Source organism: Netta rufina (assembly GCF_964035555.1).
Source record: "Netta rufina genome assembly, chromosome: 28".
Taxonomy (NCBI): domain Eukaryota; kingdom Metazoa; phylum Chordata; class Aves; order Anseriformes; family Anatidae; genus Netta; species Netta rufina.
Window position 1 is genome coordinate 4163209 of NC_140152.1, and position 23965 is coordinate 4187173.

The following is a 23965-nucleotide window of genomic DNA, read 5'->3' on the forward strand; positions in this document are numbered from 1 at the left end:
CCGGCCCTCGGTCAAACACCACAGCGGGGTTTGCTCCGGGAGGGTTTTTTTTTGGGGGGAGGACACGCGTGGCCCCCTCCCGCCACCCGGGGTTTGCTGCTTGGCAGGAGCTGGGGACGCGGATCCAGCCCTGACGCTGCCACTACCAAAAAAAAAAAGCAGCGAGGAGGGCACGCAGCTGGTAAAAAGCAAGGTTTTAGCCCCAAATCCTCGGGTGTTTATTGACACGAGGGCCGGGGCAGCGAGGGGGGAGGAAGGCGTTTGCCACAGGTCGCTTTATTCCTACTCACCCCCTGCGCCCGGGTTTTAGGAACGTTTTTAAAAAAATAAGTCTCTGTAAAAGCACGTTCTCGGCTCGTTTCTCTCTTCCCAGCAGCGGCGATGGCAGCGAGCAGGCTTCAACGGGGAAATCGGTTGTAGGAAACCAAAAAAAAAAAATATCACAAAACCAAGGAACCGTTCAGAGTTCCAATATCTTCTGCTTTTACCCTAAAATGACACGATTTCATTCACCAGGGAGGTCAGGCAAGGCTTAAAACCTCTTTCTTCCCCCCCCCCCGTGCTCCCCCACAGGCTTTCAGTTCAGATCAGGCAGAACATTTTGGGGCGCAACCTGTGGGTTGGAAGAAAAAAAATCAGACTTCAGGACGTCGTGTCGCAGGCACAGGGGGAAAGAAACGGCCAGCTCGGTTGCTTTTCAAGAAAACAACACCAAAAAAACGTTTAGGAGTAAGGGGCACACCAGCCTTCCCCGAGAAAACACAGAAAAGCCTTTCCTTTAAAGGAAATTTCTAATCTGGAGTCAAATTAGGAAGATGCTAATTGGGAAACCCTCGCTCATCACAGAGCTCTGGGGGAAACAACCCTTCAAGGCGTTCACGCCAGGTTCTCCTTTTGGAGAGAGCCAGAAGTGACCGGCCAGGAACAGGGGATAAGGAGGTGGCTTCAAGGTTCAAAATAACCCCAACCAAACCTTTAGGACTACTCAGGTAGAGACACAATATCCTCAAGTTCAGTGTTTTCAAACCAAAACGCCTGCGGCTGTTACAAACGCAACAAATTTCCAAAGCTTCAAGTATAAAAAAAAAGAAAAAAAAAAAAAACAAAAAAAAACTAACACAATCCGGAAAGCGTTGGCCTCGGTTCTTACACCACTTACACCCGATTTGCTTGGAAATTACACCTGGTGACCCCGACAAATTAAACAGTGCTTCCACTCTCCGGAGAGGGCACGAAGTTAAGTCCTTCACCGTGAATTTTTTGTTTTTTTTTCTTTCTTTTTGGCCGTTTCCAATCGCAGATTTGCTGGCTAGAAAGGGAAGAACCCCGCTGTCCCCGGTTAAATCACGAGGGGCTTCCGAACTACATGATTGGGGCAGGTTTCGCCCGGCGGAGGGGCAGAACCAGAACATTTTTGAAGGCGTGGCGATCCTGAGGTGTGATCGAACCCAAGAGCATCGCGGCACCGTCCCTGGGCAGGGCGCAGGCAGCCCCTCACTGCTTCGCCGCCTGCCTGCCCGGCTTTTTTTCCTGCTGGCCTCTTCCACTGCCTGGTATCCCTCGGCCACGGCCACCAAAGACACCTGCGGGACAAAGAGGAAGAGCAGAGGCACCAGAACGTCAGCGTAAGCCAGTAACACCTCCCAGAGCTTTACAGCTCTCTAAATTCTCCCAAATACACGCGCATTTTCTTGTCTTTGCAGCAGCAGAGGTGGGACCTGTGGATTTTTCCCTTGCCAGTCCCAGACGCTGTACTCATCTGGCCCAAAAACTTCCCCTCAGCAGCGAGCTCAGCGATTCTCCTCTGGTGTTTTACCATGCCCTCTGGCTAGCTGTGCTAGCATCACGAATTCACCTCTTTTATCACCTTTTTTATATTTTTTAAGTCCCCTTTTTCTCACCCTCAAGCTCCCCTCTTTGGAAAAACCCAACCAAAGGAAGAGAGAGGAGGTTTTAAATTTAACATTATTTTTTTTTGCAGCTCCCCAAGAGCTGCAAAACCAAACCCGCAGCAACAAAGGAGGGGAGAGTCCCAGCTCGAAGGCTGCTCGGCCACACACCAGAAGAGATTCATCCTGCTCTGTCCCCTCCTTGCTCTGCAGCAGGCGATCCCCCAGCCCGCAGAGGGAACTGGACGTGCAGCAGAGCCACTTTGGCCTGGGAGCGACGAAGGGGCCGTGGAGCTGCCCTGCCAGCACCCTCTGTGCAAAAACTGGAGCCCAAGGGAGGCTCGGTGCAGGCAGAACCCGCTGCAGAGCTCTGCTTGCTCAGCCGAGACATGCCTGAACCAGAGGGGGGAAAAATGCTTCGAACCCCGCAGTCCTTTGGAAGCAGCCGGAGCCCTGCGAGCATCCCGAGCAAAGAGCACAGCTCCTGAGCTTGGCGAGGCAAGGAGTAAAAAAAAGAAGGATTACCAGTGGCAGAGACAATAATCCTTTCAACCGCGCGCACAATTATAGCTTTACTTCTGCCTGCTGGCCTCCCAACAAAATTGTCCTGCCTATTTTTTTTTTTTTTTTTTCTTTCCTTCATGTCTCGGTAATGAGAGCCAACCCTTTTAGCTAATTAGCAAATGCCAAAGCTTCCCTTTAAAATATTCCATCAGCGAATTTCAGCTGCACATCAAAACAGGGGGGGAACTCCACCTCCAAACACCGCTCGGGCCGGCTCTCCACAAGGTGGATATTTCCACAGCACGGGCGGGAGAGAAAAGACCTCAGCTAAAATGTTTATCCAAGCTAACCCCGGCCAAAAAGCTGCTGCGCCAAGCGCTCTGGACACCGAGCAGGGAAGGAGGAAAAATAAAAAGGCCCCTTCAGATTTGTAAAGGTCACCGCTGAGCGCTCGGAGCTTTTTGGGAGGCGGCAGAGATGGCAGGGTTTTTCCTCCAGAAGTCCCCGCGAGCCGGAGACGTTCCTTGGGGTGGCGTGATGGCCCCAGGTACCTCCCAGCCGTCCCGCCGGGATTCCTTGCATAGCCCGCACGCAGACAGCTCGTTAAGGGCGCCTGCCTCAGTCCCCAGGGCTCCTTTTACAGCCCGGATTCCCTCTTTTGGTCAGGGGAGGAAGCCCACGCGAGGTTTGAGCTCCTGCTGCGGGCTGATCCCGCAGCGAGGAACCCCGGGGCCGAGCGAGGAGAGCGCAGGGCGAGCGGCAGGGCCGTGAGCAGGACGGTGCTGGGAGAGGGTGAGACATCCCCCAGCCGTGTGAAGTGGGGCAGGGGAGGAGGAGCTGGTGCCCTGACCTATTTCTGCCTCCTTGGCAGCCTCCCCTCGTAGCAGAGGCACCGATTGTTCACCTGGAGCAGGAGGAGCACAAACCCGCAGCTCTCTATGTAAAAAAACACAATAACAAGCAAAAAAACACAAAGCACCAGGTCGGAAGACCCAAAGTCCCATTACACGGGGAGAAAAGGTGGTTTTTAGCACGGAGATGGGCACAGAAGTGTCTGTTTTCCAGCAGGACAGCCTCTTGTTTCCCTCCCAGCTTCGCTACGCCAGGAGACACCCGGAGTTTGGTGGGGCCGCGTTCTGCAGCAAGCCAGGAGGGGCACAAACAGTCAAATTCGGAGCCTCTCTTAATTAAGCTCCTGCCCAACCCAGTAACGAGGAAGGCACAGCCCTGGCACGTCTCCCTGCGCCGGGATCTCGCACGGGAGCCGCCCCAGCCTCCCGCAGCCCAACAGCTCCGGGGTGAGAGCCGAGGAGCCGCGGCCCTGGGAGGCGAAACGGGGAAGCAGGGACCCAAACCTGCCCCAAATCTGCCCCAAATCTCCCCTTTTTGTGACCCAAAAAGGAGCAGGATCGTTACCTCGCCCGGCGCCGCCCACCCCGCGGCCCTTCTGCTGCTTCTGCTGCTGCATCCCGCCGCGGCCTCGGCCCTTGGACACCACCTCCTCCTTCACCATGTCGATGATCTCGTCGGGGATGCGGAGGTATTTGATGGTGCTGCCCCGGATGTAGCACTCCGGCATCCTCCAGAATTTGTCACCATCCTGTCGGGGAGCAAGGCGTTAGGTCGGGAACGAGGCCGGGTGCTTTTTTCTGGGACATTTTTCGGTGTTTCAACGTTTCCGTCCCTTCCGAGGAGCGCGACGGCTCCGCTGGTATTTCCCGAGCCCTAATTAGCCACTAAATTGGTTTCCCCTCTCCGACCCCACGGAGCTGGAGGGGCACGGAGGGCACCCAGCCCTGAACCAAAGGGGGTTTCGATTCCACCCCGGCCCGTAACACCCACAGAAAACGAAGGAAGAAGAGGGAAGGGAATTGAAAGCGGGGCCGGGGAGGGGAACGTGCGAAGTTCCACACAAACACTGCGAGGAACCACCTCGGGGCAGGTCCAGCAGAGGAAGATTTCTTCTGCAGAAGCCCCAGCTGGGAGTCACCTCGCTATTTCACGTCGCCGGGGCGGGGAGCTGAGCGGCCAGGCAGCATCCAGAGCCAGCTGGGCGTGGGGCGGGTGCCCACCAGATGCACAGGAACCGCGGCCGTGGAAAATAAGGAGCTTACGACAGCCAAAATTTTTTAAAAAGTCCAAAAAAAAGAAAAAAAAAAAAGGGCTCTGGGAGCCAAGTGACTGAGCAGCCGTGTTTTGCTCAAGGCGTTTTCAGGACGTGGCCCACCAGGACCTCCCCCCACTGCGTGTCAGGCGCAGCTGTGGGGTCTTTTGGGGGCTGAACCCCAAAGCTGCTGCTTGGGGTAACCAGGAGGGGGTTTGGGGCCTCGTGCGGCCAGCTCTGCCCCGCAGGAGAGCTCAAACCCGGCTCTCCTCGAGCAGCAGGGGCAGACAAGGCGTCCCAGAGGAGCGTGCTACCCAGGAACGCCTCGTTTCACCTCTCGGGATCGTCCCCCCCACGGCTCCGGAGTTATTTGGGGCAGCCCTGCGTGTGCGGGCAAGCCCTGGGCGCGCGCGAAGACGAGGAGGAGAGGAACAAAACGGCCTCCTCCAGCCAGGCACCCGGCAAACCCCACCCTGCCGCGGATCCTCCGGGCTGAGCCTTGGCTCCCGCTGCGGGAAGGGATCGAGCCAGGGCCCCGGCTTCCTCGTTCCGGCCTCCTCCACGGGTAAACAACAGCCCGTGGGGATGGGGAGGCCGCCAGGCCCCGCTCCGTGCCATCTAGCGGCCGGTCCCCACCGCTGCTGCCCTGGATGTGCCTCCCAGCAGGCTCCCAGCAGGGATTTGGAGGCGTTTTGGGGGTGGGAGGGAGCTGTAGGGCCCTCGGGAGGGTGAAAAGATGAGGGATTGGTCTGCTATAAGGGAGGACAAAGCTGCTCTTCGAGGAGGCAGCAGGAGGGGACAGAATTATGGGGTCTCTGAGCGTTAATAAGGCTCTGTCACCCCCTCCTGCAAAGCCTGGAGAGAAACGCCTTCCTATTTGCCCTGCCCTACGTTCAGGGGGATCCACAACGTCCTAAAAGCTGCTGCTTTGTGCTGAAAGTCCCCCTCAAACCTTTCCTCGGCCATATTCATGCACAAACACATCTCTGAGCCCCAACAGGACCGGGCAACAGCTTCGTGCTGCGGGCACAGCAGGCAGCGAAAGCTTTGCAGAGAGATTTTCTGCAGAATCCGGCTTTCTCTGCCCATTTTTACCCAAAACCCCTGCAGTTCCGAGGCAGGGGGAGCGCAGCCAGGCTTCCCAACAGCGCGCAGCCGGGGCAGGGACAAGCCCAGACACTTCGGGGCTGAGGTCAAAGCCCAGCCGAGATCCCAATCTGCCAGAGCACCTCTGGCCACGGGCAAAAGTACCAGACGGCGCCCACGGCGGGCCAACGCCACGCCGCTGCCGCCGTTTGATGTGGGGAGCGGGTTAAGAAGAGCCAGAGCTGGGAGCAGAGGGCGCAGACGGAGCCCTGGCGCTTTGAGGATCCGCCTGGGCTCAGCGAGAGGCTCCTCACCAGGGGGGGCTGCACGTTACAGGACGCCCCCCCCCCCACCTCCATCCCGGTTTTTCGGTGTCTCCTCACTTACCTCACGCACGTTGTTTCGTTCTGCTCACTGAGAATCGCACTCAGGCCAAAGCCACGCTGCCAGGGGAGCCGAAAACGCACCGAGCCCCAACCGGGATGGCCCAAAAACGGGACCGGGGCTCGGTCACCCCCCCCCCCCGTGCTCACCGGGGCCGGGCCCTTACCCGGGAGGTGCAGATGACCTCGCGCAGGTTGATGTTCATCCAGTTATCGCAGCTCACCAGGTGCCCGTTGTAGGTCTCGCCGTTCTTCAGCTCCACCAGCTGGAAACACGAACGGTGGTCACGGGACGGGGGGGGGGAAGGGAACCGGGCCGGGCATCAGCGGGCCCGGGGTGGGGGTGGGGGGGTAACGGGGGAGCGGGGCCGGGCCCGGTACTCACCATGGGGTGGTTCTGAGCCGTCTTCAGCAGCGACAGGGGCAGCTGTGAGGGGGAGAAACGGGAGGAGAGACCTCAGGCAGCGCCGGGACACCGGAACCGGGGCCCAGAGACCGGAACCGGGGCTGTGGTACCGGGAGGGCGATGCCGGTACCGGGGGTCGCGGTTCTGAGGCCCCGACCAGGCCCCGATCCCCCCCCCAGCCCCCTCAGGGACCCCCCCTCCCCGCCCTCACCATCGTGCCGGAGCCGCCACCGCGCCGGCCGCCGCCGCTCAAACCGCCCCCGGCCCCGCTCGGAGCCAATCAGCGCGCGGCACGGCCCCGGCGGGACCAATCAGCGCGCGGCGCGGCCCCGGCGGGACCAATCAGCGCGCGGCCGTCAAGCAGCGCGGTGACTCCCCTCCGCGCTTTCACGACAGTGTCGCGAAGACGGCAAGAAGCGGCGGCGGCGGCGCCCCCGAGCGGCCGGGGCCGGGCCCGGGCCCGGGCCCGTTCCGGTTGTAACGGGAGGGGGCGAACCGGGGGGGGCTCCGGGGGGCACCGCGCTGAGGCGGCCCCGGCGTGGGAAGAGGCGTGGAGGGGGCGCTGTGTGTCCACAGGGGGGCGCTCTAGCCGGGTGGGCGGAGCCAACTCGCCAACTCTATGGTCTCGGGTGGGGGGCGCTCTAGGCGGGGGGGCGGGGCCAACTCTATGGCCGGGCGGGGCCGCGCGCTCAGAGCGGGGCGGGCGCGCGCCGGGGGCGAGGCGCGATGGAGAGGCCGCGGAGGGCGGTGGTGGTCACCGGTACGGGGGGGGGGGGGGGGTGGAAAAGGGGCCGGGGGGGGAATTGGGGGGCGTGTGGGGGGACCTGGGGGGTGTGGGACAGGGCTGGGAGGGGGGTGGGGGAGGCGGGGGTGGGGGTTTTGGGGGGGTTTTGGGGGTGGAAATGGGGAGAAATGGGGGAAAATGGGGGGAGAAGGGGGTGTGGGGGGGCTGGGGGGGGCTTGTGGGGGTTGTGGGGGGGTTGGGGTTCATGGGGGGTGATGGGGGTATGGGGTTTGGGGGGTGTGGGGGGGAGTTAAGGGGGTTAAGGGGTGGTACTGGGGGAGTAGGGGGTGATTTGGGGGGGTACGGAGTGGTTTGAGGGGGTGTGGGGTGATTTGGGGGGGTACAGGGGGATGCTGAGGGGTATAAAGTGGGTTTGGGGGGTTACGGAGTGATATGGGTGGGGGTATGGAGTGATATGGGGGGTTATAGGGTGGTTCTGGGGGGGTACAAAGTGATCTGGGGGGGGGTTCAGGGTGAGCCAGGGGGCTACGGAGTGATCTGGGGGGGTATGGAGTAATATGGGGGGGTTACAGAATGGTCTGGGGGGTGGACGGAGTGATCTGGAGGCGGTTCAGGATGATTTGGGGGGTTATGGAGTGATGCGGGGGGAGTACAGGGCGATGCTGGGGGGTACAAAGTGGTCTGGGGGGAGTATGGGGTGATTCTGGAGGGGTATGAAGTGATCTGGGGGGGTACAGAGGGATGCAGGGGGGTAGGGGGTGATGTTGGGGGGCACAGAGTGGTTTGGGAGGGGTAGGGAGTGATCCAGGAGGGGTACGGGGCAGTGCTGGGGGGGTACAAGTTGGTGTTGGGGGGGGCACGGAGTGATCTGGGGGGGCAGGGGGTGATGCTGAGAGCAGTACAGGGTGAGCTGGGGGGTACAGAGTGAGCTGGGGGGGCGATGCTTAGGGGTTATGGAGTAATTGGGGGGTTATAGGGTCATGCTGGGGGGTTATAGGGTCATGCTGGGGGGTTATAGGGTAATGCTGGGGGGTTACAGAATGGTGCTGGGGGGGTACAGGGCGATACTCGGCAGCTCCCCCACGTGTGGGGTGAGCCCTGGGAGGGCCAGGGGTGCTCTGGGGATGGGGGAGCTGCGGTGGGTGGGGGTGCCAGGAGCTGGGGGCCCCCCCAAATCCCCAGTCCCCCCCCCCCCTTAAGGCTTTGCTGAGCAGGAAAAGAGCAAAACTGGGGGGCTCGCCGACCCCAAAGGGGTACAAAGGCAGCTTGGTGTGTGGGGCAGGCTGTCCTGTGCCAAATGGGGACCTCGGGGGGGGGCTGATGCTCCCCATGCAGCTGAACCCGAGGCCGTTTGAGTGTTGGGGGGGGGGATAACTGGAGGCCAAAATCCCTGCCGAGAGCAGGTGGCGGCTCCTGGTGCTCGGCGGTGACTAAACAGAAAAGAGGCATCGCCGAGATCCCCTCCTGCTGCCGGCAGTGCCTCTTCTCGCCCTTTTTTCCCCCGTTTTTTGGGGGGGGAAGTCCGCTTCCGAAGCGCGGCCCTTATCTCGTGAGGGCTGCCCGTGGCCGTTCGTCACCGCCGGCACGCCGAGTTCCCCTTCGGGTACGGTCAGAGGATCGCTGCTATTTCCGTGCCGGTTCCTTTTTCGAGCCCTTTAGGGAGATAATCCCATAAAGCTCTCGCCGCTAACAAGCCCGGGAGGGCCCTAATGCGGTCGCGGGAGTGCTCCCGGAGTTTGGTGCTGCCGAAAAGTTGCTCATCTTCTGCGCAAAGCAAACCCGGGGGGGGGAGGGATCTGCACGGGGGATGAGTCAGGAGCCAAAGTCCTCCGGGGGGTCTGTGCCAGCAGAACGAGGGGGCTGCGTTCCTACAGGCAGGCACCTGTAGGATTTCAGCCTCACGGCACGCTTTGTGGCTGCGACGGCTAAAAAGGGATGCTCATTTTTATGTTTCTCGGAAGGAGGTGAGGATTTCTTTAGGGGTGAAACGTAAGGAGGCCGTGATGGTTTTCAGAAAGTCATGTAAGTCATCGCTGACTTGTGGGAGCATCTGAGAAGTCGTCTCGTTATTCAGCTTGCTGGCAGCCGTAGGTTATCCTGATAACAGCGGGGGTTTGCTCGTGGGAAACACGCCGCTGTTTGATCTCGTGGACTCCTTCAGGAGGTTTATTTGGGGGAGAAATAAACCCAAATACACCGTGGCTCGGTTCTAATGTTCCCATCCAAGTGGAGCACCCACGCCGTGCACGTCCCTCACATCATCCTGAGCGATGTGACCCCGACCTTCCCCTGCTGTTGGTAGCAAACAGCCCGCTTCCATTAACGTGTCACGTAATATTTGTGGTCCCCCTCCGGTCCCCTCACGAGTTAGCCAAAATCTCTGCCCCTAATTGCATGAGGCTCCCGGGGTAGCTCCGACGTCTTCAATCAAGGCACGGTGCCATCGCGCCCAGATAAACGCCTAACCTTTGTGTGCTTGCTCAGGGAAAGATGTGATGGATTACTCGTTAACCCTGGGTTACTCATTAGGAAATGCAGACGGGGTGAGTAAGGGTTTTTACAGCGCTATCGTAACCTTTGCTGCCCCGTGGACGTGGGTTGTCAGCACCGTTGGGGTTAGTTCCTCTAGAGACCGATCCACGGAGATTTTGGTGAAGGCTCGAGCAAGGAAGAAATACTCCAGGCAGGCTCGTCGATGGTTGTGGAAGCATCTGGTGTGGGCTGTTACGAGCAGGATTAGAAAATCCAATAAAGAGTCTCATTCCGTGACATCAGTCAACGCATCTGCTAGTAGCAAGTTTTTCCCTAACCTGGTAAAGAAGGAAAAAAATCCACTTCCCCGGTGTCTGCTGGGGAAAAAAGGAGATTTTTGGGGGGTTTGAGGCAAGCTCTCGTTCTCCTTTGTTGTCAGATGTGTAGTTAAACGTTGCTGTGAAGGTCTCTGGTAGGTAGTTAGGAAGTGAATGAGGAATATAAGGTGAATAAGGAATATATAGTGAATAATTGGGTATTGTAAGTGGGTTTCCTCTCAAAATACATAAAACATAAAAGCGCAGACCACTTTGCAACTGAGCCAAACGTGTAAGAATGCCTTTTATTCTGTTTCAGGGTTTGGGCCGTTCGGAGAGCACGCTGTTAACGCCAGTTGGGTTGCAGTCCAGGTAACGCTCTAACTTCCCTCGGGGAAAGTTCAGTCAGCCCCGTGCCGATCACCGACCCGCACAGATTTCAGCCCGCAGCTCTTTTGTACCTTGCCTTCCCCGTTTCTCAGCTGAGACCAGCTCGCTCCAGATGGCCAGCTGGGTAATGTTTTATTCGCTTCTCAGAAAACAGCCCCTTAGCTAGCAGAACTTAATGAGATGGAGTTAATATAGCTAAGGCAAGTAAGGGATTCCTGGGCCAACTCCCCAGATTTGAGAGCTGGTGAGTGGGGCAGGGAGCAGGGAATCTTGCTCTGCTGCTTCGCGTGCTGCAGAGAATTCAAAATAAAAAAAGCAAGCTAAATGAATTCTTGTTTTCCTCCCAGCTGTAGCTTGAAATCTGGGTGAACTGGTTAACCTTTAAGCTATTTCATCTGTAACGAGACTTGCACGTGGTAACCTTGCGGAGTTGTCAAACACGGGTTGGAATTTTGGGACTGACTCCAAAGGGAGCCTCCACCGCTGCCTGCTCTCTCCCTTCGGCTCCTTTCGGGGCAGCCTGCTGGGCTGTGGTGGGTGAAGCAGGAGGCTTGTGGGTGCTCAGGGAACACACTGAGGGTGCTCTGGGAGCACACAAAACAGCAGCAGGCGTTGCAGGGCTGGCTCCTGCTCGCTGGAGATGCAGTGTGAGAAGTGCTCGTGAAGCATCGCCGCTTGAGCAGGTCGTAGCGTGCTTTAACACAGCCACCTTATGCCACTTGTAGAGCTGCGTGAGCATATGTGACATATGTTCATCTAAAGAACACGCTGATGTACTCCCAAACAAGGCAGGAAGAAGAAATCCAACTCTTGCTAGGTGCCCTGCTGAACTAAGGAATTAAGGGTGCTTTGTAGTAGGCTGTTAAAGCATTAGCCTCGGACAGCGCTGTCACATTATCCCAATTCCTCCTTATTTGTCACTTCTGGATGTGGTTTATGACAAAGCTACTGGGAATTCAAGGGTACCTTTTAGTACAGTTGCCCAGGGAATTAAATCTATTTTTCTCCCCAACACATCTCTCTTCCCTTCACAGCTCTGAGATTAATATCTTCTTTAGAATGCTTTTAAATTAAATCACAAACTCTAATCAATTACAGGCAACTAATGTCCAGATGTCTAATGTGTTGCCTGGTATGAGAAGCCGAAACCTTTGGCTCCAGGAGCCCTTTGGAGCTGAATTTATTTGAGTTAGGGTTTGCTCAGGCTGAGTTTGGGGAAAAGCGCAAGCTGCATTAAGGATAAAAATTGCACGTTGGTGGAATTTAGTAGCGAGGCTAATTGGCTTGGTTTGTTCTGATTTGTGTAACGCCAGCTATTGTAAACAAGCTACTTTTATGCTGGAGAAGATCCACAAAGGGGTATTGTGCTTCTGGGACAGGAAGAGTAGTGGGTGTTGTGATGTTGCTTACAAAAACAGACCTAATGTATAATTTGTGTAAGGAGAAGCGGGCTGTCATCCCTTCAGCCCGGCATCTCGAGGCATTGCTGATAAGAGGAAGTCACCGTGTGTGTTTTAAATTCATTTTACGGGCTCGGGGCTGCTTTGAGAACGTAAAACTACAACTGGCCGCGCGCGTTAGGGCCGATCTTCCCCCGACTTTAACAGCTTGTGTTGGCTTCTGGCTCCAAACACCGACTTTCAGGCGGTGGGGAGGATTTGCCTTTCCTTACCCCCGTCTCAGCCCGGAGAGGCCCAGACAAAAAGGAACAGCATGTCTTTGAGCACATGCAAGTTGGGCATTGTGCAAGTTTCAGACGGGGGACTTCATGGAGCTGAGTGGACACAAAGGCGTGTCTGAGTTTCTGAGTCCCAGACGGTGTGATCTGCATCTTAATAGAAGAAAAATCAATTAAACAATCTTTGTAAATCCTTCCTAGCTTTAGGGCTAAGCTAGTTCTGGTTTATTACATCTTTTATTATCCTGCATCCCGAGGATAAAATCCTCTGCTTTTCTTCCCGGTCTTCCTTCAGGTTTTATTTGTGTGGTGTGACTTTTCCCTCAGACTGTGGTGTATTTCTTGTATCGATGCTTGTTCGTGAAAATAAATGATTTTTACACATGATTAGCACATAGGGTATCTTAAATAGTCGTGGAAGCAAATGCTAAGATTAAAAGTTTGGGTGTTTTTATGCTTGGGAGAGAGAGAGGGGGACAGTAACTTCTCGCTGCTTTCTCATCTGAGGCCGGCAGTAAAAATACTTCGTGTGTTACAAAACACAGGTTTGCCATTCCATGTTTCCATATATTTAACATTTCCTCTGAGGCTTTTTTTCAGTTGCTTGTGGGGGGGAGACCTTTCTATAAGAAGAAGCAGAGGAAAAATGGGATTTTAGCTCAGGGCATCCCCCGGCCTGCAGGCCCCGGTGCGCCTCATGGAGGAGGCCCCGGTGCGCCCCATGGCGCCCGCCAGGCCTCGGCTTCTCCCCGTTAGAAGCGTGTCTGGCAGGGCTGGGGGCCGAGGAGGGAGGTCAGGGTGCGTTTTGGCCTTACGGAGCACAATCGCTGTCAGGGTGTCTAGACAGACCTGATAAGGATATTAAAGGCTGACAAAGGAGCCCATTGTGGAGGGGTCAGGGAATCGGTCAAACGCGTTCGTTTTTCTCTGTTTGTCAGGTACACAAGGCTGCGGATAATAAGTTGTCTGGGGGCCAGAGTACATCTTTATTATGGAATGGAAGTGCGTTTGGTTAAAGGCAAGCTGTGGGTTTGTAAAGCTGCGTTTGACGTGCCTGCCTTTGGGGAAGGGGCTGCTCGGCATCACAGCCTGAGGTCTCTCGCGGGCGAGCAGCCGGCAGAGCTCGCAGCTCCCAGCTTCGTCTTTAGAAGCTGCTTCACGCTCTTCAGAGAAGTGATGATGAATTCCTACCAATTAACGCTCTGGAGCTTTTCCTAAAGAGACTGGCTCGTATTTGAATACTCTAATTTGTAAACTACTTACTTCATTAACGCGCCGCATAAAACAGCTAACGTTTTGAAGGCGGGTTTGTGTAAAGAAGATGTGATGAAACATCACTTAGCATCCATCTCTGGTAATGAATGTCTGTGTGTGCCAGACGCTAATCAATACAGCAAGCCTTTAATATCAGCCTTGCCCTCGGAGCAAGTGATTTATCACGGTTGTTGCTCATATCTGCTGGTCCGTGAAAGTCTTACCCTTTCTTTTTCTGCGTGTTTGAGTTATCTTAAATCTTGTTATGCTGACCATGGTGTCTGTACAAGTGTGAAAAGTGTTGCTTTTTTTTCCCCCCTCAGAACCCCAGTAAAGAAATAGATACTGATAACTACAGGGGAAAAAAAAAAACTTACTAAGATAATGCTCATGTTTAGATAGAACAACGGAGGAGGTAAAATAATAATGTAGGAGTCAAAAAAACCCAGCCTCTGTTTTCAACTCCTCTCCTTTAAAATTCTTCTCACTTAAAGACAGTTGAGGCCCAACTAAATATAAGATTTGGAATTCAGTAGTAAGCTTCATTGAAAACAGCTTATCTGCACTTCTTAGCCTGAAGTTGGCGAGTATAAATCTCCACGCACAGGAAAATAAAGAAAGAACTGCATGAAAGCGGAGCTCTTGGCTCTGATCACTAGATCAGAACCCGAAATGGAGATAATTTAATCATTCAAGAATATTTTAAAATGCCCTTTTATACTTTGATGTCTCCTTACGTTGCTGTTTTCACTTCAGATCCATGAAAACAACTACAGTGGTACGTGGATGTGAGAGTGCCAGGTTCTTTTCATGCCGTGCCTGCAGCTCCTTTGATGCTAATGCAAGTAATCATTCTGAGCTTTTGTCATGAGTAAGATTCAGTTTTTCTAACTGACACGTCGCAGAGGAGAATAGCACAGGAAGACGAGCTTTTGCTGCGTATCAACTTGTGAAAAGCTGGAGTTGGTACTTGTAACTGCAACGTGGGCCTGGCTGCAGAGAGATGCAGGAGCACCGATCCCCCGACTTCAGAGGGAAGGATGCTCTTGTGGTTTCTGTGCAGAGGAGACAGCTGTGGGAGGACTCAGAGATGGCTTTATCGGTCTTGAAAAGCATCTGGAGAATTTTTCAGAGTGCCAAAAATGTTGTCTTCTTCAGAGAGAAACATGATCCGAATTAGATCCTGGTGGATCTCATTAAACGTGGTGGCTGAAGTCACTTCAGGCACTGGAAGCAAGCCTGGTGGTTCAGAGCCGAGCCGACGGCTCTGTTTGAGAACGTTTCTATTCGGAGGTTTCAGACCGTGTGGTTATGTCGTTTCCTTGAGTTCTTGAAAGTTTGGGTTTCTAACTGAAGCTTTGCTGGTGAGACTGGAGCGAGCTGAAACAGAGACCAGAGAAGAGCAAGGCAGCAGTGTCCAGGACCTCGCGCTGTATTTAGAGGGAGCTTGGAGTGCAGGTTGGGAATACTGGGGAAAAGAAAGAGCTTTCTTCTTCCTTCTTCCCTCTGCCTTCCTGTTTTAAGGGAGTCTGTGAAGTATTTAAGTGACGCTCTGTGTTTTAAAAGGTTTAATGGAAATTGGCAAAGTTTGCTGCCTGGATATTAGGGCTATTTTCAGGGCGTGTTTTTAGTTAATGTTATAGAGGGAGAAATAATTTCCTGCATTAGTTGAATCACCAAAATGGTAGCAGTTCAAACGGCAAAATTAAGCACGATATATTAGGTATAGGTAGAGCTAGCAAAGGAAACCTGGTTTATATTTTGGGAACAGCCTGCATTGTATTCCAGATTCTGCCAAAATAAAGTAAAACAAATATGTTGAAGAGGGCATGCCAATGTTGCTGCAGTCTCCCATACGAGGACTGTTAGCTAATATTTGTAGAGACGCTCAGACACAGAATAACTAAGGGTGGGAGTGAGCTGTTATCTGTTTTTGTGGAAACAAACATGAATTTGCTCCTCAGGCCAGCAGCCCTGCGAGATAACAAATCAGGCTATGAATATATTCCTCTCAATTCTGCTTCTTGTATATAATATCCAGGTCTTTCACGAAGTGAATATGACTATATACTTCTAAAAATATTGAAGCCATTCTTTTTTTGTAGCGTGGGAGTTGCTGATAACTATTGTCAGTTAAATGTTGATTTCTGAGTTATACACACATCAGAGCAAAACAAACGGTCCTGTCGGTGCCGACTGTTGGCACAGGTGGGGAGATGCCTTTGTTGTTCCCAGTTCTGTGGTTTTTTTCTTTCCTTTTTGCTGCTCCTTCTATCTTAACCGTCAAAAGACCCTCTCTTTGAGGCAGTGTAGGAGGGTATGAGACAGAAAACCAGACTGGAATAGTAGTGCTGCTCTTTTTTCCCCTCACCATAGCTTTGGGAAGGAGCAGTTCCCACCTCGTGGATGCTCGGGATGCCTTGCTGTTTGTAGGGTTCGTACAGCCCATGGTGTAAGCTCCTGTTTGGCCCTCACTCTGCCATTAAACCCTGCAGAAGTGTATCCTCTGCCGAACTTGTGTCTGACCATCTTGTTTTGTTCTTTTTTTTTCTTTTTTAATTTCCATATGTTCCTAGGAATTGGAGAAGCTTGGGCTGCGAGATGACGTAGATCTGCACGTCTACGAAGTCCCAGTTGAATACCAGACAGTGCAAAGACTAATTCCTGCGTTATGGAAAAAGCACAGTCCACAAGTGAGTGAGTAAATGGAGGAGGAGAAAAAGCAGAGTAAATGGCTGACATCTGGCATCCTCACAGCAGTGAACGTAACGTGAAGTCGCGTTTTAGCGTGTGTTTGGTTTTGTAGTCCTTTGCTAGATTTTTTTCCTCTTTTTTTTTCGTGAGAACGTGTGAATTTGTAGAATTTTATGGTGCAGAATAAAGTGTTCCAATTAATGGGAGCAGGCAGTGTGAAGAGGCCGCTGTAAAGGGCTGTCTAGACAGCTCCCAGTCGGTCTGTGCCCCCTCGGCTGTTCCGGCCGTGGGCCTGGCCGTGAACGTGCCAATGCTCATTTTGCCCCAAGTTAATTAGAAATTAGACCAGGAAGGTTCAAAACAAGAATCGTTCAGTGCTGGGCCCACAAGTTTGTTGATAAATTGTCTTGGTAGTGTGATACCCACACAAGGATTCAGGTGACGGCTCCACTGGTATTTAACTGGGAATAGTGGGCTGTGATTCTCCATCCTTTATGCTTTGCTTTGTCTAACTCGTTTCTGTCCTCCTGTAGCTGGTGGTTCACGTGGGTGTCTCAGGTATGGCCACCACCGTCACCCTGGAGAAGTGTGGCCATAACGTGGGCTACAAAGGCTTGGACAACTGCCGCTTCTGCCCGGGCTCTCAGTGCTGCGTAGAAGGTGGCCCGGAGTGCATCGATTCCATCATTGACATGGACACGGTTTGCAAGAGAGTCTCAGCACTGGGGCTGGACGTCACGGTCACTATATCGAAGGATGCTGGCAGGTACGGGATGGCAGTGATGGATGGGGAAAAGAGATTCGTAGCGCCGTGCTTGTTCCCTCTGTGCTCAGTCACGAGGCACGCACGCTTTGTACGCTTCTAACAGGGCTGGCAGCACTGTCTGTTCTTCTGCAGTCACACAGTTGTGATGGGAAACACTGAGATTTTTACTTTTTGTTGTCCCGGCTGAGATTAAAGCAATTATGGACTCGCTACACCTGGCTCGCATCGCGCTTTTTATTGCAGGATGTTGCTGCAATGCTGAACGATAAGGACACAGGTTGTCCTGTCCTGCAGTTTGCATGCTGTATTTGTTGCTAAATAAGCTCTGTTTTTATATTTCAGGTACCTCTGTGACTTCACTTACTACACTTCCTTGTACCAGAGCCGTGGGAGGTCAGCTTTTGTTCATGTGCCTCCTCTGGGAAAACCATACACTGCAGAACAGCTGGGTCGGGCCCTACAGGCTATCATAGAAGAAATGCTTGATGTTTTGGAGCATTCAGAAGACAAAATCAATTGTCAGCATGAACACTGAAAGGGGGCAGAAGCTCTCCTAGTATTGCACTTCCAAAACTTCCCCTGCTACAGACGTACCGGGGAAAACGGTCTGAAACGTACAGAACGAGAATTGGAGACCTCAAAAAATGAAAATTCCACTTCTAGAAATTGACGGGTTTTTTTTGTCAAATGTGCACATTTCAGCCTAGGCGACGAAGGATTCGAGATCTCTTCTTTAAAACACCTGCGACTACTCATTCCTGAAGTGTGTGTGTGCGCTGTGCTTCATCCAGAGCTTGTCTGTTGGTCAAATGACAGCTCCCGACCAGTCTCATGCTGTGCAGAGGGAAAGTTTCTCACCTGGACTCGGCGTTCGGGTGCAGGGAATTGATAACTCCATCCTCTAATGACTAGTTCTTAAGTCGAAAGCTTTGCTTTCATTTTGCTTTGTTTTTTTCCCTCTTTGGCCCGAATTATAGGTTCTGATGTGAGAGTATAACTGAGGATGGCAGGAGTGGAGTGGGTTTGCCTGTTATAAAACAGTTTGTTGGAGCTGAGGAGTCTTCAAAATTGCTTTTGAAATTGAAAGCGCATTCTAGTTGCTGATCTCTCACCCCGCTTCTCCAAGTATTAGTCGGGTCCTCATTAATGTGCTGGTTAACTGCTAGCTGCAGATAGCAGGGGGGTGGTTTGGGCTCCTTTTGTTGCAGGAGATCGCTGTTTTAGATACCGTACGAACCTACCTTGCGCCAAATACTTCCAAATGTCTTTTTTATTAGGCTCTCGATGCCACCTTCCTCACTCAAATCAACCATATACCTCCTGTACAAAACACATTGTTTCATATGTGTATAAAGCAAATCATTAGCGGTTAAATAGCTTTGCTAAAGGCCACTTTCTCCACAGGAGATCTTTATCGTAGACTCTTGGTGCTAGCTGTTATTTTTAAGGTGAAGGCTGACTAATTTATAACTTCCTTAGCTATGAACTTTCGTTCTCGTTAAAGGTTAGGCAAAGAGTAATGTTTAACTTAAATTCTGCGTTGCCACCTTGATTTATTATAGGCATAAATATGCTAACGTGTGGATTCAGAGACATTCTGCCAAATGAGATCTTCTAAAATCCTAAACCTCCTCCCCCTGTCTGGGAACCAGAGGCAATGATTTGAGAACCAGGAATGCTGCTTAGGGTGAGTGTTCCCGGCTGTTTGTTAGTGCCCCCCTCCCAATGGAAGGGTACGAAGCACTGCTTCTGGTGGGGGCTTTCCCAGGAATTCCCTTGGGAAAGCGTACCTGCGGGTTCTGAGCAGGACTTTAAAAGTTTCTGACACTTGTCACGTGGGTTTGGTTCCAAATTACAAGACTCCAGTGAAGGACAGGTGACGTTAGGTGGGAACAGACCCCAAACTGGTCGTTGATGGCCAGCAGGTCTTATCAAGGAGCCATTTAAATGAAGAGGTCTGTGATTTGATTCTAATGCTATTACAAATATATATAAATATATATATATATAAAGCAGCTTTTTGAAATGTTGTAGAATATCCTTATTTTAATTTTTCTAATTATGAATGATTCTGCTATAGTATCTCTCAGTGAGAGCTGCCACTAACGTGCTGTTTTCCAGTAGAAGTCTAGTGATGACGGAGGAAATGCCACTTCTCCTCGTAAGCCTTGCGCAAGGGCGAAGACTTCTGCAGTTGCAGTGACTTTGCCAAGGGGATCTGGGTATGAAGATGTTTGGTTTACCGAGGAAATTCCCTCTGTACTTAGTGTACAGGCTTTCCTGATGAAAAGAGTTTGCCTTCAAAGTAAATGTTCTCTTTTGCATTCGAATACGAAGTAGCACTTGTCAGATCGTCGGCAGGCAGGCAGGCTTTCTGATTAGTAATTTATTATATTTAATATTTTGTTTAAATATTCGTGACTTGACACGGTTTTGCAAATAGTTGAGCTACTTATCCCCTTGTAGAGTTCTTCCTTTATTTGCTAAGAAGTTCTTTGTCTTCGGTGTATCCTAGCTGCTAAACTTTTAAGAGATTCATGTACCTGGCTGCGTTCAGCGATCGATTTAAGTCATTTTCAGTGTTGCTATTTAATTTCCGTGTGACGTAGTCGCGGATGAAAGGGGAGTGGGAGACCTGCGGGGTTGAAGTGGACACAGGACCTGCAGCATTTGTGTGTCGAGGCAGGAGGGATGATGCAGATCCCTGCCTGGCCTCGAGCTCTGTCCACAAGCAGAGTCCAGGCGTCCCCTGTGTTTCAGCAGGTTCCTGCTGCTCGTTCAGGCTTCCTTTGGGGCCGCCTGGGACATCCCTGATGGGAGCACGGCGCAGTTCACCCGGGGATGCTCGTGGTGGGTTTGAGGAAGCTCCAAAACGCACCAGCAGGGAAGGCAGCGGCTGCTTTTGGGGATGTGGCTCTGCAAATTAGCTTAATCAGCCCTTGGAGTATTTCCTGCTCAGCGTCTGCCCTCTTCCCAGAAGTGTCTCGGGTCTTCTCAGGGGGAAAGCCTTGAGCTGGCTTCTGCGACTTGTGTTTGTCCGAGGCCTGCGGTAGCTGACCTGCTACGTGCCACTGTGGACATCTCCTTTTCAGAAATCCTTCGAGCATTCCTTGCAGCCTTTCCTCGTAACCCGTTTTCGTGAAGCTCCCCCGTGGCCGGGTTCTTAGAAAGCATAATTTATTTTATAATCTTCTGGCTTTTTGAGAAGTAGTCCTCAGAGATCGTGTTTGTAAGGGGTGTCTTGGTGGTAGAGAGATTTTTGTATAGTGAAACTTTAATGCTATTAAGCTAATTTTATTTAATCTGACCTAAATTAAGTAATTTTTTTTTGAAAGCTTTTTGTTAAATCCATTAATTCTTGCCACTTTTCGTATAGGTGCGTATTTTCTTTGGAAGTATCACATAAAAATGGATGCAGAGCTTCAAAGAGCTGATGCTTTGTGTACTGCTTACTGTCTGCTTTCTCTTCCAGATCATCAATAAATAGAATTTGCTAATTTGCACTGACTGGGAGACCTGTTGCCGACTACAAAAAGCTTTTGTGCTAGTGAGTAAGCATAGGAAGTTCAGGTTTAGTGTTAATTACAGTGCCTGCAATTTATAACATGTGAAAGCTGATGAAGTTTTTAGGGTCCTGTGACTGCAGAATTGTCTCTGGTGATGCACGTCACTGAGGAGCGGGGGTGAGAATATTTTGTGTGTTAAGAGAGAATTGGGGAGGTTCCAATGTATCGGGTCTGATGTCATTTTATCTGCTTGCCAACAGCGTGGAGTAGGAATTGGCTCGTGTGTTGGTGAGGTTTGGTGATGACAATTTAATTGTTTCAGTTCTTAAATGCTGTGGAGGACTTTGAGGAGCTCCAGATACCCGGATACTCCTTTGTCGCTTGGTGATGTGATGTCAGGAGATTCTTCCTTTGAATTAAACGCGGTAATCTCTTTTATGAGACACAGCAAAACCAGAAAAAAAATAATCCTGTGAACTTGAAAGCTTCTTTGCCTTGTGGGGATGTGACTGAAGGCAAACACAGAAGCTGTTCGTATTTTTGGGGCACCTCTGTGCCAAAACCCATAGGAATCCCACGAAGGAGTTCGCGCTTATTTGGAGTATTCCCCAATCTGATTGCCTCCTCTTAAACGTGGTGGAAGTGGGAAGGGATGAAAAGGTCATGAGGATGGTTAGAGGTGTTGAGAGTGGTTGGGACATGATGCAGCCGAGGGCTGCTGAGCTCGGAGTCCCTCGCGGAGGGACCTGACTGAGGCCGTTCAGAGGTTCAGGGCTTGATGAACGCTAGCTTGCTCTGCTTTCACCCCAAAGATGAGGCGTCCAGAGTAAATGTAGCAGGACTGCTGACTCCTGGCAGAAATGGGGAAGGCGTTTGGTCTGCAGGCAGCCCCGCATCGTGCTGCGGCACTGGGAGCACTGGAACGGCCGCGCTGAACCGGCTCCGTCTTGCGGGGTTGCGCCGAAATGCGTGGTAAGTCGGGTAGGGAACTGACCTCGTGTTTACTCACCTAGGCTTAGATGTAGCATCCAAACTCTGTGCGTCTCTCCTGCTGTTGTGCAGGCAATATTTAACCTCCCAGTGCCTCGGTCGGCTGGCAAAAGGGGATTTGTTGCGGGCCGCTCACGGCGTGTCGGGAACGAGGGCCCGAGAGCTTCCAGGCCTGCAGACTCCCAGCTGGACAGCACAGACTCCCCGTGTCGCTGTTCCTGTTAACGAGAAGTCTGAAAAAGTTAGAATTACTGAAATTTCTCCCGGTACTCACATAATCTTCGTTTAAGTGTGATATTTTGTTGACCTCGTGTGCGGCCTTTCCTAGGCAGCGGAGGGAAGGAGTGGCAGGAGGCGCCGCTCAAAAGCAAAAGGAGGAAAACCTGTGGGTGAGTTCAGCTGCTGATCCCCTGCTAACACGAGAGCCTGAAGCAGCTGTTACGATCTGACCGTGTTATTCCATGGTTTAATTAGTCGTGACTTGTGCATTTTCTTTAAATTACAGCGTGCTTCTAAATCTAACCACGCGGTCTGTGCTCAGACACCGAGCTGCTCTAAAAATGAGCGGTGGTATTTGACTGGAAACCAGGACGTTTTAGGTGTAGGCAGTACACTGGTGTGGCGGTGTTTTGGTTTTTAATTCTGACTTTCAGATTTCATCCTGCAGTGCAGACGTTAGAATTATTGCCAATTTTTTTGTACTCCTAGAGCATACTTCCACCAAGTAACCTCATTCCCGTTGTCTACTTGCTTCGATATGCTATCCAATAATAATATTTTGATGAGAAATTTCAGAGTTGCAAAGGCTTTTTTCAAATATTTTTTGTTGGCTTGGATAAAATACCCCTAGTTGCTACTGTAAGTACCCGTCTTAAAATAACGTAGGTGGATTTGTCCTTTTTTGCACCAGAAACCCCAATGTTTTGTGGTATAAAGTGCACTTTTTCTTAAAACTTGTCTTCATGTCTGATTAGTGTCTTACGTGACTGAAGTGAGATTCTGCTGACCGAAGCAGAAACAAAGCTGAGGACGTCGTTAATTCTTCTTTGTATTAATTAAAACCCGAGATCTGCTTCTGGTCCGTCTGCTTTAAGACAAAGTAGAGAACAAAATGCCTCCCCCTAGATAGGAATTAAATATAGGAAATGAAACTATACACTGCCCTTAAATGAAACTCCGTGCTACTGAAGTACACGTTCAGGTTTTTATATTGCACCAGCTTCTTAAATTGCAAATGTTTACTTTGATTAAACAGGGAGTGCCTTGTCCTGTGCTGGGCTCACTTTTGGGAAGCAGAGTGGTGGCGATGGGGACGGATGAGCCTTTTGCACATGGGGTGGGTGGAACGACTGGGCTTTCATCACGGGGAGAAGCTGCTGAGCTCGCTCAGCACCCCCTTTACCCAAGTATGCTCTTCAGAACCTGCACTGAATCGAGCTCCAGGTTGTCAGAAACGCGCTCAGACGTGAGAAATTATAAAAATCAGAGTATTTGCTACTTAGTTGGTTAGCTTGGCCAAATCCTTTGAGGTCGTTCTGTCCATTCTTCCAGGTGACACATTTCTGGGCTCGGATGTGCATGTTCCAGCATCACTCCACCTTTCGGGTCCTCCTTTCGGGTCCTCCTCTCGTTGCTCGTGGTGAACCACACGGTGTCTGTCTGGGTATCTCAGGTGTTGCCGATCTCATGCTCATCAGGGCTCTTGGAGCTACAATTAGGGATCTGTCGGGGCTTCTGTTTTTCTCAGTGTGTTCTTGCAGTGCCTTGTAAACCCAAACAATCTCGTGTGTCACAAAAGGGCTGTGTAATAAAGAACCCGTAACAGACTTTCGGCTTGCTATGACTAGACTGGACTTTGTAACTGAAAATTTAAACTGATGTTTCAAAGTAAATAAAGAGTTTAACTCTGACTGCTGGTCTTCTTGAACAGTCTGCGGTCGGTGTGTGCTGTTGGAGGTGAGTCCCTGGGCTGCTTGGATCTCCTGCCCTGCCCTTTATCTTGCTGGTTTGTTATAAATTGGTTCAGAAAGGTGTCTGTCGCTCCGTTTTGCGATCTGATCCAGAGAGAAAATTTACCTCGAGGTACAAAGGAAGAACATAGAGAAAGCCAGAATACACGGAGTGTTGCACCGAGATACCACTTATGAAAATATTGTTCAAATTTGCTGATATTTAGATACAGAGGCCCGGGGATTGTCCTCCCCTGACTTGATGAAGACTCTTGAAAGTAACGCAGCAGCACGGTTTGTTCCTGAAGAGCCAGAAATTTGGGGAAGCAAAAGCCACTTAACGCATTCCTTTGCAAGCTTGAAACTTACCCGTTTCACTAAGAATTCCTGGAGGCAGCACTGAGGAGATCTGATGAACAACCCCCTTCGTGCTTCTCTCCCACCAGTCCTACTCAGATTTTTGTTTCGTTTTGTGTAAGGCAAGAGCTTGGAGCCTCTGCGCATCACCTGCTGGAATCAGGGCAAGACTACCTGGTTTTCCACACCCCGTGGCGTTACATTAAACAAAAAATAACTCCTATTTCCTCGTTAGATGAGGTATCTGTATGGCCCAGTCCCCCCAGGCAAATGTTCCTGGCTTCCTGCGAGCTGCTCACAAGGGGCATAAGTGCTGAGGTAATGGTAAAGCACGGGTAACGTGCTGGTGACCCCTGAATCTCTTTGGTCTTTTCCAGATCTGCTAATGAAAAATGAAAATCTCCTGGCTTTGTGCGCCCTTCGCTGTCCCCACGTGGGTCTCGGTGGCGATGGCAGCTGGGGAGGTTCCTGCTCC

The 23965-nt window shown here is 51.8% G+C and overlaps 2 protein-coding genes across 3 annotated transcripts; one reads left to right on the top strand and one right to left on the bottom strand.

Moving 5' to 3' along the window:
- Nucleotides 1–189: 189 nt before the first annotated feature.
- LSM4 (LSM4 homolog, U6 small nuclear RNA and mRNA degradation associated) lies at nucleotides 190–6644 on the bottom strand. Its single transcript, XM_084302650.1, has 5 exons — nucleotides 6584–6644; nucleotides 6352–6393; nucleotides 6134–6232; nucleotides 3810–3993; nucleotides 190–1583 (listed from the first exon to the last, which is right to left on the bottom strand). Exons 1-5 carry the CDS (start codon nucleotides 6584–6586, stop codon nucleotides 1495–1497), a joined length of 417 nt encoding a protein of 138 aa, XP_084158776.1. The 5' UTR covers nucleotides 6587–6644; the 3' UTR covers nucleotides 190–1494.
- A 413-nt stretch (nucleotides 6645–7057) lies between these two features.
- PGPEP1 (pyroglutamyl-peptidase I) lies at nucleotides 7058–23083 on the top strand. Of its 2 annotated transcripts, XM_084302645.1 has the most exons (5): nucleotides 7058–7132; nucleotides 10226–10278; nucleotides 15805–15921; nucleotides 16456–16688; nucleotides 17031–23083. In XM_084302645.1, exons 1-5 carry the CDS (start codon nucleotides 7099–7101, stop codon nucleotides 17221–17223), a joined length of 630 nt encoding a protein of 209 aa, XP_084158771.1. In that variant the 5' UTR covers nucleotides 7058–7098; the 3' UTR covers nucleotides 17224–23083. The 2 variants fall into 2 exon arrangements, with proteins under 2 accessions (XP_084158771.1, XP_084158772.1); XM_084302646.1 differs by lacking the exons at nucleotides 7058–7132; nucleotides 10226–10278 and adding an exon at nucleotides 10312–10420.
- Nucleotides 23084–23965: the final 882 nt, after the last annotated feature.